The sequence below is a fragment of the Hyaena hyaena genome, unplaced genomic scaffold, assembly GCF_003009895.1.
Source record: "Hyaena hyaena isolate Hyena2069 unplaced genomic scaffold, ASM300989v1 scaffold_434, whole genome shotgun sequence".
NCBI lineage: Eukaryota > Metazoa > Chordata > Mammalia > Carnivora > Hyaenidae > Hyaena > Hyaena hyaena.
In genome coordinates, this window is record NW_024081069.1 from 1585609 (window position 1) to 1599849 (window position 14241).

The following is a 14241-nucleotide window of genomic DNA, read 5'->3' on the forward strand; positions in this document are numbered from 1 at the left end:
TTTACTCAGGTCATCCTAAGGATTCTCAGCCTTTTCTCTGCTCAAATGCCCACCCACCACTTGTTTACCCACCTCCATTACTCTGATCATCTATGCCACTCAGAATACCATATTCATTTAACTTAGGTGGCAGGCATTATGAGGTTTCCTCTCCACATAAAGTACCATCTGCCTTTCTGGACATATTCATAGCAGAGTATCCTATAGCTTCCTCAAACTCATCATTTCCCCTCACAAAACCAATCTGGTTCCCCAACTTTATAAATGCACTATTACTCACCAAGCAACCAAAGCTAGCACGTTACCCATGAAGACTCCTGAACTAGTCTTTAAATTCTAAATCCTCAGGTACAATATACAAGACCTTGCATAAAGTGGCATTTCCTAGGTTTCTACTCACTTTCCAATTCTTGCCCACAAGTTAACTTTCCTCAAATGCCTTCTGCTTTCAAAAAAATCTTCATGCCGATTTTTCCTGAGATACTTCCCCAAGCACTTCTTCCTCTACCCGGCCACCCCAAGAGTAACAAGTACATCTACTTAAATGGCAGAACAAAGTAGTTGGCTTTAGACTATGTTTTTCAACAACTAAACCTCACTGGTTTAAGTCTGAGATAGGTATGTCCTGCCGTTTACCTGAGTTTCCAATGTCAATTTCCTTAGGATCCTAATAAGCAAATTGTGACCATGAAATGCACTGCTTAGATTGTGAAGAAAACATGATTAACATTGGACCCAGACCGCTTCTGACCCATCCACATCTTGCCTTGAAGCCATTCTTCCCATATAAGGCCAAATGACACTGGCAAAACAAACACAAGGCCATTTCTGTGAAACCTGGGTTCTTCCTTCCCAACAGTAACTTTGACTTGAGGATGGCTCCCACTGGACTAAGCACACCTTTATTACTGTATGTTACTAGTGCCTAATCCTTTCCTGGAACTTCTCCTTTAATCCTCCATTCTCACTCCACCACCACCCACTTGGCATACTAATTATTTTTTGGCATCTGCTTCTTAGAGAACTCAAATACAATTAAAAACTGTAAAAGGGACTCCGTTTGACCAAGTATCTTGTTGATATATTCAGTGGAATGTCAAAACAGTGGTTAATACAAGGACTAGCTAGCTGCTACTGCAACAATCAAATTTCTACAGCCACTATACAGCCAAGGCAAATTGATGCCTTGGTACAAACTTTTATTTCAACACATTCAGAGACAAAAAAAAGTCTGCAGAACTGCTTTAGTTTCCCTTTGTCTGAAACATGTTACCAAGGAAAGCTACACCACCTAGGCAGTAACGCCCCTGCCCCATAACCTGCCAAAAAGTACTTTTTCCTAAAGCACGTGTTGCTATTTTGAGATTTTTAACTTAAAACATTACTACCAGTCAAGTGTTATATACTGGAATACTTTGTCTAGACATAGACATGAAGGTTATCTTATTCCTGCCTATACATAACATCAATATAATCTCCAAGTTCTCCCAACTACTATTTTTAAGCCACAAGTTTTCCAAGCAATCTATCTTGAACAAGTACATACATTAACAAGGTAATCTCAAGGCCATCAAAAAGGATTTTAAGTTTCTTTTATGGACTTTCAATCTAATGAGGAAGACAGTTGTATGTAATAAACCCAGTACCAAAGTTGAAATAATCGGTTACGGGGAAGACTTATTGGTCCATTTTAATGTGGAAACCTAGAAAAGTGTCATCACGTATATTTGTACTGGCTAATATTAGTGGATCCTGTCCTTCCTGGAATACACTAACTCCATCTGTACAAAAGCTTTTCAGAGAACATGTGCTCTAGCACTTTAAACCTTCAAGATACTCCTTCTCAATGCCTCTAACTAAAGCTTACTTGTCCCCCTTCCCAACCATGTAAGGCCTTATATGAAGATAAGCATATCCTATCTTCACTTAAACTTTCCTATTGTCTAATCTCTGTAATTGCCATTACAAAGAACTCCCTGGCTTCCTTGTACTCTGAAAATGGTAGGTAATTGCCGCCATTTAAATATAGCAACCGAAGTGCAGAAAAAAAAATTTAAGCTATTTAACAAAAATACAAGAGAACAAATCTACACCTTTATTTATTTACTTTTCAGTTAGTTTAAATCCTTGAGGGGTACAGCATCTAGGAGAAAAAAAGAAAACACATCATCATTAGATGCATATAATATACAAATTCATAAATGTTATGAGTACAATGTGGAAATCTCCTATTGTCCTATTACTCATCTCTAGAACGGATCCAATGACTTCTGTTCTAGTGGGAAGAGATCTAAGTCTTTTCTTTTTTGTATATTTTTTTAATGTTTATTTTTGAGAGAGACAAAGAGAGTGTGAGCCAAGGGAGGGGTAGAAAGGGAGACACAGAATCTGAAGCAGGCTCCAGACTGAGCTGTCAGCACAGAGCCTAACACAGGGCTCAAACTCAGGAACAATGAGATGATGACCTGAGCAGAAGTTGATGCTAAACTGACTGAGCCACCCAGGCACCCAGAGAACTAAGTTTTTATAGTGATCTAGATGAACACCCTTTGTACTGGGAGCACTGAAAAGCCGATCAATTTTGTTTTTTAAAAAAAGCTTATTTATTTTGAGAAACTATAAGTAGGGGAGGGGCAGAGAAACAGAATGAGAACCCCAAGCAGGCTCTGCACTGTTAGTGCAGATCCAATGCAGGGATCAATTTGCAGGGCTTGAACTCATGAACCATGAGATTACAACCAAAGCCAAAGTCACTTAACCAACAAGTGAGCCACCAGGTGTCCCCAATTTTGCTGCTTCTGGTAACAGATTAAAAACTTCGTGGTAAGAAATCTCAATGGCTCAGCAGAGTTGAAAAGTACTTTCTGCTGTTTCTCCCTCTCTCTGACCCTCCCCGACCCTCTCCTGCTCACGCTCTCTCCTAGAAATAAAAAAAATATTTAAAAAAACAAAAAGGTGGGGGTGCGCCTGCGTGGCTTAGTCGGTTGAGCGTCCGACTTTCGCTTAGGGCATGATCTCGCAGTTCGTGGCTTCGAACCCCGCATCCCGCTCTGTGCTGACTGCCAGCTCAGAGCCTAGAGCCTGGAGCCTGTTTCAGAGTCTGTTTCTCCCTCTCTCTCTGACCCTCCCTTGCTCACGCTGCCTCGCTCTCTCCTAGAAATAAATAAACATTTAAAAAAAAAAAGAAAGTACTTTCTGACCCCCAAAATACTGACAGGTCTACTCAAAATGAACACTAAGGAAAATAGGAACTACTTTAGAAAACCAGAGCATCTAAGGGTGCTTGAGTGGCTCAGTTGGTTAAGTGTCAAACTCTTAGCTTCCATGATGGGCTCTGTATGGATAGCTCGGAGCCTGCTTGGGATTCTCCCATCTGTTTCTCCCCTGCTCACATTCGCTCTCTCAAAATGAAAAAGGTGGGGGGGTGCCCAGGTGATTCAATCAGTTAAGCAACTGACTCTTGGCTCAGGTCATGATTTCATGGTTCATGAATTTGAGCCTATGGGGCTTCAATGCTGACAGCTGGGAGACTGCTTGGGATTCTGTCTCTCCCTCTCTCTGCCCCTCCCCTGCTTGTGTTCTATTAAAATAAATTAACTTATAAAAAATTCTTTAATTAAAAAAAAAAGAAAGGAAAGAAAATCAGAGCATCTGGACTCCAAGATTTGAGCCGGAGCCCTGAGATCAATAAACATGAGCATCGGTTTTCTTTTTTAAATATTTTTATTTATTTATTTATTTATTTATTTATTTATTTATTTCTAGCAGAGAGAGAGAGACAGAGACAGCGTGAGCAAGGAAAGGTCAGAGAGAGAGGGAGACAGACTCTGAAATAGGCTCCAGGCTCTGAGCTGGCAGTCAGCAGAGCCCAACACGGGGCTTGAAGCCACGAACCGCGAGACCATGACCTAAGCGAAAGTCGGACGCTTAACCGACTAAGCCACCCAGGCGCCCCAAAGCATCGGTTTTCCTTGTAAGTAATAGCAACTATTTTCTACATTTTTAATAAATGTTTATTTTTGAGAAAGAGGCAGAGCAAAAGCAGGAAAGAGGCACAGAGAGGGAGACAGAATCCAAAGCAGGCTCCAGGCTCTGAGCTGTCAGCACAGAGCCTGAAAGAGGGATCAAATGGTGAAATCATGTCCCAAGCTAAAGTTGGTGCTTAACTGAGCCACCCAGGCACCCCTGTAACACCTATTCCACCAAGACTGTCACATAAGCATCGACTTTCTACTATAAAATACTATTCTAATAAGACTGTCCTGATAAAAAGATGGGAATGTTATGAATTATGCCAGGAAAAGGTGAATTTTTCTAACCTTCACTTGTATCCAATAAATCTTTGCTGCCAGAAAATTGTTCATTTAAATACTATCCCCAACCCCTACAGCTTTAGCAAAATCTGAAACCTAGACGTGACCGACTCTAACACGCTGCCTCTACTTTCCCTCTAATGCCAAGAATCTGATGTTCATAATACATCTACACAATAGCTGTTGATTTTGCAGCACCATCCACTGATAACACTTTAATAATTGTACTTACCACACGGATTCTGTGGCCAATGGCTTTAGCAGGAAGGTTGCTTCGGAATTTTGCACGAACCATGCCACTGTTTCCATGAGCACGAGTTACTTTTCCCCAGATTACTCTGGTTTTATTCGGTTTGCCACCAGGAGTCACTGTGTTGCTGATAGTAAAAGGGGAGAAGAGAGATGAGAAAGATGCAACCAGTCAAATGTGATACAAATTCAAGATCAACTCTTGACCAGGGGCTCACAAAGGTCACCAGAGAAACTTAAAAAAGTCTGGGGCATCATTCATGCAACAAGTCAAGTACCTACTATATGCCAGCCACTTTTGTAAGATGTTTGTGTGTCTGGAGAGGGAGAAATTTCTTTGGTAATTTTAAATAGCCAGGAAAGGCCTCACTGAGAAAATAACACTGAACAAAGACTGGAAGGTAAGAATAGCCTGTGTTAACCTGAGGAAGCTGTGTTCCCTGGCTTGTGGAAAAGCAGAAGGTATGGAATGAATCCTAGCTAGGTTAAGAGTAGAACTAGGGAACCCTGAGTGAAGCCTCCTTCATAACCTCTGCTTTCACTAAATGAGACAGGGAAAGCTGGAATTTGAGCAATATACGGATGACCTTAATTATAAAGGATCAGTTGCAGGAAGGAAAGGGGGAGGGGGCAAAGATGAAAGCCATGTCCCCACAGACTTCAAATGGTGTGAAATGAGTTTAAGAATCAATCCTTAGGGTGCAATCTCAGGGTTCATGGGTTCAGGCCCAGGGACCGGCTTACAGCTCAGAACCTGCTTCAGATTCTGTGTCTCCCTCTCTTACCCCTCCCCTGCTCATGCTGTCTCTCTCTCAAAAATAAACATTAAAAAAAAAAAAGCCTAATATAAGGGGCTGGTTCCTTCCTTGAAACAATTAACAGCTGTAATTTTCCTAAGTGCAGAAGATTCCTAAATCTAATACTACCTAGACAAGGAACATCCTTCTATACCCTCCAGTGAAGATCATCAAAGATCCAAAGTGGAAAAAAAGTACCAACTACTTTACCAACATTTTTTATTAAGTCTTCTTTGAACAAGAAAACAAGACAATTCTTAATTAAAAATTTTAAAGGCATTAATATTATAAACTTACTTCTTTGCTTTGTATACATAAGCACATCTCTTGCCTAGATAGAACTCAGTTTCATCTCGGGCATAAACACCTTCAATTTTAAGAAGAGCTGTGTGCTCCCTCTGGTTCCTGAGACCCCGTTTATAGCCAGCAAAAATGGCTTTGGACCACAACCTAAAACAAAATATAGAGTAACAAGTTGTTAAAAGATCTCATTTCACTTCAGTCGTAAGGTCTGACTTGTAATGAACCCTACTTAAAAGCTATCAGCAAACATCTAGTTTTCTCCCATTAGTCTTAAGCTCACGTTCATCTTCACGCTTAATAGACAAAAAACTACAAATACAAAGCAATTAAATTTAAAACTTGTACCTTCCAGACATATTTGTCGTTTCAGGAGTCCTGTTCCCAGCAGGCCTTAAGCAAACAAACAACCAGTTTAAAATCTTGCAAAACACGTTTTCCACCAAGTCCCCTCTCGTTTCTTAAACTGGTCAAACAAATCCCCTTTTTGCTCGGCAATATCATGTTAAGAGTATGGGGTAACGTAAGGATACCATGAACTCTACTAGAAGCAGTCGGGCAAGACTTCCCAGCTTCAGACAATGGCTGATAACGGAGCAAACTCCAAAACGAGGACCAAAACGAAAGTGCCAAGATTCTAGAGTGAAAGAAATAGCTCCCAGAAACTCCGAAAGGGAGCCCTAAAAAATATTCATGCCACGATCAGTAGAAAAAAAAAGATCGAGGAAGCAGAGAAACACACAGAAAGTAAAACTAAAGCACTGAATGGGAAAGAAAAGCTGAGCAAACGGGAGACTGTAGACAAAACCTGGGTTGGGGTGGTAACAAACAGAAAAAGAACTCATACTAAAGGAGCCACTGCCTCAAACGGGGGGAATCTCAAGCGGACAAAGTGCATCTATTACTCCGCTAAGGCCCAGAGAGCAACAGATGACGGGAAGGCGCGTTTTCCGGGCGTCCGGGGACCAGCACCATCAATCCCACATCTCCTCAATCCTGTCTTCCCTGCTGCTGGAATCCACAGAAATCACTGGCTGGCAAGGTCTCCGAGCCGCACCAGTGTCTTGCCGAGGCATACTGTTCAGCTCACCCCACTTATTTGCACCCAAAGTTCAAAAGCCGGAGCCCCGCTCACCTCCACGGGTTCAAAGATGGCGGAAAGAGAAAGGCGAGGCCCCACCGCGTGGCCTTATGGGATAAACACTTCTCCGCCCCGCCCTCAGTTTAGGCATCTTCCGCGACCGCCAAAAAAAATAAATAAATAAAGGCCTCAGTAATTGCCTTCTGACGGAAACAAACCGCATTCACGAGAACTCTTACAATTCTTTCCCTCTATCATTTTGTCTTGTAAGCTACAATATATATTATCTTGAAACAGAGTAAGGCACGATGGTAGCCAGCTAGAGGAGGAGAAAAAAAGGTCCCCTGAGGTTTAGCGTTGCCAGAGAAACACCATAGCTTGGTTCCTTAGGTGGAAAAAGTGAAGCTGGTCTGGAGGAAATCTACCCACCTCCAGTACCCCAGATTTGATTCGCCAACTTGGGGGTATCATTCTGGAAAGGAGTAGGGTAAACGGAGCTTCTTGGATCCTAAAGTGGAAGAGAAAAGCCAGGAGTACGAAGGCAGGAACTCTTTACGTTGTCCCCCCTTACTCTTTTTCTCGTACTCCTTTATCTCTGAAGAAATGACCTAAGTTTTTGCCCGCATCCTTCGTTTTGACTACAGAGTGAGTAGGACTGCCCAGAAAAGGCCTTATTGCGTTTTACGGAGAGCTCATTCAGCTGCCAAACCCGTGGGGCGCCCAGCACCGTGCCCACACGAGTTGGGTCTTCAGAGGTTTACACTGCCTAATTATTGCACATTTACTTGGATTTCTCTGTGGATGACATTCGTTTATTCAACAGTTGATTGAAGGGCTACCGTGTACCAAGTTTTGTTGCCTCGGAGATTACAGCAGTAAACAAAACTACGGGTCTCAACCCCCGTGGAGCTTACGTCCTAGAGAGAGAGCAAGGCATTAAGCAAGTAAAATATATGGCACATTAGAAGCCAATGTGAGAAAATTTCTCTATGGAGGAAAAAAATTAAGCAGGGAGGCCAGTGTAAAGAAGGCTTTTACTCTGAGAAGAGAAACCATTTGAGGGCTCTATAATAAGGAGTGACTCAATTAGACTTAACATTTTAACACGGTTACTCTGTTGAGACTGAAGGGAAGCAAGGGCACCAGCAGGGAGAACAACCAGGCTATTGTGATGATCCTGATAGGTTATGTCATGTAGACAGGAGTGATAAGTACTGCAATTCTGAATATATATATATATTTTTAATATATTTTAAATGTAGCACTGACAGGGTTTGCTGATGGGTAAGGAATGAGAGAGAAAAGGATGACTCCAAGTTTTTATAAAATAGATATCTATAAGTCATATTTAAAATCAGATTCTTTCTTAAATACGATACATACGATACGGTACATACGATAGAATGTATGTACCTTATAATTCACTCCATCCATCCAGTTTTCTTTATCCCAGAAATACTACAGTCCTACCATTAGGCATATTAGAAATCTAAGTGTAAATAGTCCTGGGAGGAATAACACATTAAATGTTGGTTTCATTTCCTTGTTCATTCATTTCCTCTACAAATACTTATTGAGCACAGGGCCTGAAACAGGCTATAATAGTGAGTGTCCTTACCCTGGTTACTGCTTTCATGACACTTAACAGTCCAGTGGTGAGGAATGACAACATTACAGATTGTGAAGAGAGCTCTGCAGGAAAATAAGAGTGCAGTGGGCACTTGAACAGGGGAATCCTGATCCAGACTGATGTCACTTGCAGAAGGCATTTTTCAAACTGCACCTGATGGCCCAGTAGTGTATTGTGATTATAACACTTTTTATGCAGAGGCACCTGGTTGGCTCAGTTAGTAGAGCACGTGACTTTAATGTTTATTTTGTTTTTAAGTGAGAGAGCACACAAGAGCATGTGAGTTGGAGGGGGTGCAGAGAGAAGGAGACACAGAATTTGAAGCAGGCTCTAGGCTCTGAGCTGTCAGCACAGAGCCCATCACAGAGCTTGAACTCATGAACTTGTGAGATCATGACCTGAGCCAAAGTGAGACGCTTAACCAACTGAACAACCCAGGCATCCCTAGACATTGGGACTCTTGATCTCAAGGTTGTGAGTTCAAGCTGCATGTTGGGTATATAGATTACCTGAAAGTAATAAGTAAAATACTTTTTACACGAAATATGACAGAATCAGAAGTATCAGAATGTATAACACATGTTAAGGGTAAATGTTTTTATGAAATTTTTGTTTTAGCTATTTGCACATGTATATATATTTTGTATACTTGTGTGTGTGTGTGTGTGTGTGTGTGTGTGTGTATGTGTATACACACATAGATCATTGCATCAGTCAGTATTGCCCTGGATGGAAACAATAATAGTGTTCAGAATGTAATAAAAGGTCTGCTTACAAAAATGTTGGCAGAAGTGAAACTATAAGGGATGATTTTAGTCTCCGGGGACATGGAGCAGAAATAGTTACCTAAGCCCCCAAGAGAGGGCAATATGGAGATGATTGCTTGACAGGTGCTATGGTCTCTGACAGAGAAACAGCCAACCAATGGTGATCTGGCAGGGAGGGAACTGGGAAGATAAACATTTGATCTCACTCCTACACTTAGAGTCTCTGTGGAATCTCCTGTTAATGCACTCCATATGGTCAGCCTCTCAGACACAGAAAAATGGTGCAGATTGGATTTAGAGCAAATGACAGATACCCGGCAAAATGCCGCTGATTTAAGCTGGTATCTGATCGATCAGTGGGACTTTATAAAGTGAAGAGGTGAGGGGAAAAGTGGTTCAAATAGAAGGAATAGGGGCGCCTGGCTGGCTCAGTTGGTTAAGTGTCTGACTTCGGCTCAGGTCATGATCTCACGGTTTGTGGGTTCAAGCCCCGTGTCCTGCTCTATGCTGACAGTTCAGAGCCTGGAGCCTGCTTTGGATTCTGTGTCTCCCTCCCTCTCTGCCCCTCCCCTACTTGCACTCTGTGCCTCTCTCTCTCTCAAAAATAAATAAACGTTAAAAAAATTAAATCTTAGCGTGTGCAAAGATCTGAGTTGGAAGGTGCCGTGATTCCATGGAAGAACTAAAAGAAGCCCATCAAGGCTGGAGCCCTGAGAACAAGAAAAAGACAGTGCCGCTCTTTGGTCTCAGTTGTGGAAACAAGATGATGAAGGGGACGTCATCCTTTGGAAAGCATTGCAATAAGACACACACATTGTGCCACCGCTATAGCTCTAAGGCCTACCACCTGCAGAAGTTAACCTGTGGCAAATGTGGCTATCTTGCCAGATGGAAGAGAAAGTATAACTGGAGTGCCAAGGTTAAAAGATGGAATACCACTAGGACCAGTCAAATAAGACCCCTAAAAATTATATACTGCAGATTCAGGCATGGGTTCCGTGAAGGAACAACACCTAAACCCAAGAGGGCAGCTATTGCAGCATCCAGTTCATCTGAAAGATTTCAACGATTAGTCACAAGATAAATGTTCTGGTTTAAAAAAGGGGGGGAGGGGCAGTGCCAAGTGAATATGTGAGGAGGAACAGAGCAGGGACAAATCGTGCAGGCCTTATGGGTCAAGTTTAGAATTTTAGCTTTTATCCTAAGGCAATGGGAAACCATGGAAGGGTTCTAAGGAGAGACATGATCAGATTTCCTGTTTTAAAAATTGATTTTAATTTTTTATATTTTCAATTTTTCATTTAAAAAAGATTGCTTCCAATTTGGGGGCTGTTAGAGTTCTTCAAGCAAGAAATAATAGCCAGGTCCAGCATAGTGTTGGGGGATATGGAAAAAGAAAAAAGAATCCACAGGGCTTAGTGATGGCTTGGATTGGGAAATGCTGAGGTCAAGATGAAGGAGGAAGCAGGAATGACTCCTAGATTTCTATCGTTGAGGAATGAAAAACCAGAACAGCATGAACACAACGAATAGTGCATTAGCATAGCCCTATCTTATTGCATGAAGCACATTTACCTATGCCCCAAGCCTAAAAAAAGGAAAAATAAACAACAACACAACAAAAGAACAAAATCTCCTTAACACCATGATACTTTCTCCTAAGAATGCCCTTGTACCAGAAAATTTGGCTAGGTCGGAGTATCCTTTATTCAGTTTATATAAAGATTCTATCTTAAGTGTTTTCATTTTTACATATGAGACTTCTGTTTTGTGAAACATACCACATTTATACAAAATAATATTGGAAACTTAACATTCACTATTCATTCAACATAGAGCAAAATTCTCCATAGGATGTTCTTATTATAAAGCTCATTTAAGCACCAAAGGGTTTTTGGCTTATGGAAATGTAATATCTTGATAGCAGTAGTAAACTACTTTTAGGATTTTCAGGATTAATGTAGCTTTGCTTTTTTTTTTTTTTTAAATATAATTTATTGTCAAATTGGCTTACATACAACACCCAGTGTTCATCCCAACAAGTTAATGCAGCTTTCCTAAATACAATCTTTGTGTATTCTAAGCCCAAGTGCAATAAATTTTGTTATCCGACAGATCAGGGAAATGAAATGATCTAATTAAACATTTTAGTAATCAGAATAACAGAAAAGTAAATCTATTATATAAATATTGCCAATTAAAAAGCAGAATATAATATAATATGAAAACCATGTTGTATATAATTCACCATAAGAACAAACTCAAAGATTTCATTTACCAATAATTTCATTTGTCAGTAATTAAATTGACTACTTAATAGTCCTGCATCACATGATGTCAGAGGTTTTTCCATTGCTGGGACTGCTCTGATAAGCATAAAAAAGAGATATGCCACAGCACTCATAATTCTTTAATTTCTTCTTAATGAAAGGATAGCAATAATTTAAATGTCACTCAACACTCCCTTAAACTAATCTCAGTGTTTTTTTCCCATTTTAGGTGACTGCATTTCTTGTGAGATTGTACGTGTACCATGGAAGTTACAAGTAGCTTAAGAGGAATGGAAGAGTATGTTCAAAATTCCAGTTTATTTTGTGTATGTGTGCATGTGTATAAACATATTTGAATTATGCCTTATGCTAAATTTATTTATTTATCTATTGCTGTGTAATAAATTATCCCAAAGCTTAGTAACTTAAAATACAAACTTTTATTATTTCACACAATTTCTGTGGGTCAGGAATTTGGGAGCAGCTTAGCTGAATGGATGGTGCTGGCTTGGGGTCTGTCATAAGGCTGAAATTGCCCGGGACTGTAATCATCTGAAAATTTGACTGGGGCTGCAAGATTCACTCCCACATAGCTGGGGAGTTGATGCTGGCTGTTGGTAAGAAGCCATAGTTCTCTCCTTCACAGACTTCTCCAAAGGGCTGTTTAAGTGTCCTCATGACAAGGCAGCTGGCTTCTCACAGAGTGAAAGGTATGAGACAGTAAGAGAGAAGCTGCAATGTCTTTTATCACCTAACCTTGGAACCCATAATATCCTACTGGTTACATAGCTTAGTTAGTCCTATTAATATGGGAGAGAAAGGGCATGAATACAAGAAGGTAAGACTCATATGGGCCCACTTTGGAGACTGGTTACTACATTTTGTTTTTGTTGTTAACGTATTTTTTAAATCCTTTTTTTTTTCTTTAAACTGTGTACCAACCTGGGGCTCAGACTCACAACCCTAAGATCAAGAGTCACATGCTCCACAGACTGAGCCAGCTGGGTGCTCCTGCTATATTCCATTTTTTATTAATCATGAGACACTTTTGGTTAGCATCTAAAGATGTTGCTAGAAAAAAAGTTAATTTGGGTTCAAATTCAAATTGGTAAGGCATAGCCAAATAGTATGGGTTACACAGAATTTTACCCAGCAAGTGGCTTGTCTTTGGTTAGTCAGAATGTCACAGGGAGATATTTAGCAGAACCACATGTGAACTACTTTTGTTCTTTATCTTGGTTATATTATTAGACAATATGGCCTTCACAGGAGCCAATCTATATGTTCCCTGTGCTTTTGAGTTTATGCAATTTTTAAACATTTGGTGGCCGACTTTTTTTTACTTTTCTTTTTTTCTGTTTCTTTAGAGACCAATTAGAAGCCTCAAATCTTCAATCAAAAGTCTGGCATTCTGAGATGACAGTGTCAGTAATAGGTGAGCCACCTGCTGCTGTAGAGGAAGAAAAAGAAACAGCTGAAGAAACAAACATAGACATCATCCCGGAAATCATAGAACCACTCTCCATTCTAGATGTGCTGAGGATCTCTGCAGTTCTGGAGGATACCACAGATCAGCTCTCTATTCTGAACTACATCATGCCAGTTCAGTATGAAAGAGGACAAAGTGTCAGTGTGGTATATACACTCACCATGATTTGATTTTTGCTTTCTTTTCTTTTTATTTCTCTATCATGTACAGTATTTATGCCATTAAATTTAACACAGGAAATAGCACCTTTATCTGAGATTAAAAAGGCTGTAATAATTACCTGAGATATGTACTCTGAATCGATGGGGTGAGATACCATTAGCTCAAGAGACATTGCCAGTCAGAGTATCCTTTTCTTCTGATATGTTGGCATCATTCAAAAAGGCCTATAGTTAAATCAGTATATGGTGTATGTACTGAGAGTAGCCAGATTACTGAGTTGTCGTACCTGTCTTCTATTCCTTATCTGCTGAAAGCTAATTGAACAGTAGTGGGAGGAAATTCAGTTGGACCTTCTTAATGTTTCTTTATTCTAAAATGACTTTGTTATGTTGTTGAATTTGTTACAACCTGCCTTTTGGATTTCCAGCTACACCATTATGTCAGCCATTTTCAGTGGTGTTATGGACTCCTCCTCAAAGGGCTATCGAATTATCAAAACATTCAACTTGATAGCAAAATTTTCACAAATTCTCAAGCTCTTATAAATTTAAATAACTTAGGTTGTAGTGTAAAATGAAAAAAATTTATAAGTACAAATACACATTTATTCAGCAAAATTACCTTATATGATTTGTACAGAATATACTAATTCTGATTCTATGACAGATGAAAATTGCTACACAAACAACATAGTTCATTGCTTTCCATGTCTAATGGAAAAGAAGTCCATATTTATTGTGACTAGATAATTACATTTAATTTCACCTTACAGTTTTTAAATAATAATTATTATGATGATATGTATAGTCTGGGTTTGTTAAACTTTTATTAAAGTTTGAAAGTTATACAAAATTTTAATAGAACACTGGATTTGGAGCAGCACCTGGGTGGCTCAGTCAAAGTGTCCAACCATTGGTTTTGGGTCAGATCATGGTACATGAGTTTAAGCCCCACATCTGGCCTTGCACTGATGCTGTGGAGCCTGCTTCAGATTCTCTCCCTCCCTGTCTGTACCTCCCCTGCTCATTCTCTCTCTCAAAAAACTTAATAAAAATTACTTTAAAGAATACTGGATTTGGAGCCAGGAGCTCTTTGCAGTTTAGTTGAGTACTGTCAGTTCATTTCACTTTCTTGGTCTTCATGTTCTCATTTGTAAAATGTGATGAAGTGTGTGTGTGTGTGT

At 40.1% G+C, this 14241-nt stretch overlaps 2 protein-coding genes across 2 annotated transcripts in view; both read left to right on the forward strand.

Moving 5' to 3' along the window:
* Positions 1 to 7569: 7569 nt before the first annotated feature.
* IQCG (IQ motif containing G) overlaps positions 7570 to 14241 on the forward strand; it is a gene marked incomplete at its 3' end in the record, with an annotated part of 39447 nt that continues 32775 nt past the window's right edge. The window contains exons 1-3 of the mRNA XM_039253034.1: positions 7570 to 7631; positions 11637 to 11705; positions 12775 to 13042. Of these exons, the coding sequence (XP_039108965.1) occupies positions 11671 to 11705; positions 12775 to 13042 (303 nt within the window). The remainder of the gene's footprint in view (positions 7632 to 11636; positions 11706 to 12774; positions 13043 to 14241) is intronic.
* On the forward strand, positions 9901 to 10233 carry LOC120245872 (60S ribosomal protein L37-like). Its single transcript, XM_039253042.1, has one exon. It carries the CDS (start codon positions 9901 to 9903, stop codon positions 10219 to 10221), a length of 321 nt encoding a protein of 106 aa, XP_039108973.1. The 3' UTR covers positions 10222 to 10233.

Coding starts and splice junctions, on each gene's coding strand:
- LOC120245872 (XM_039253042.1), top strand. CDS start 9,901: ATGATGAAGGGGACGTCATCCTTTGGAAAGCATTGCAATAAGACACAC.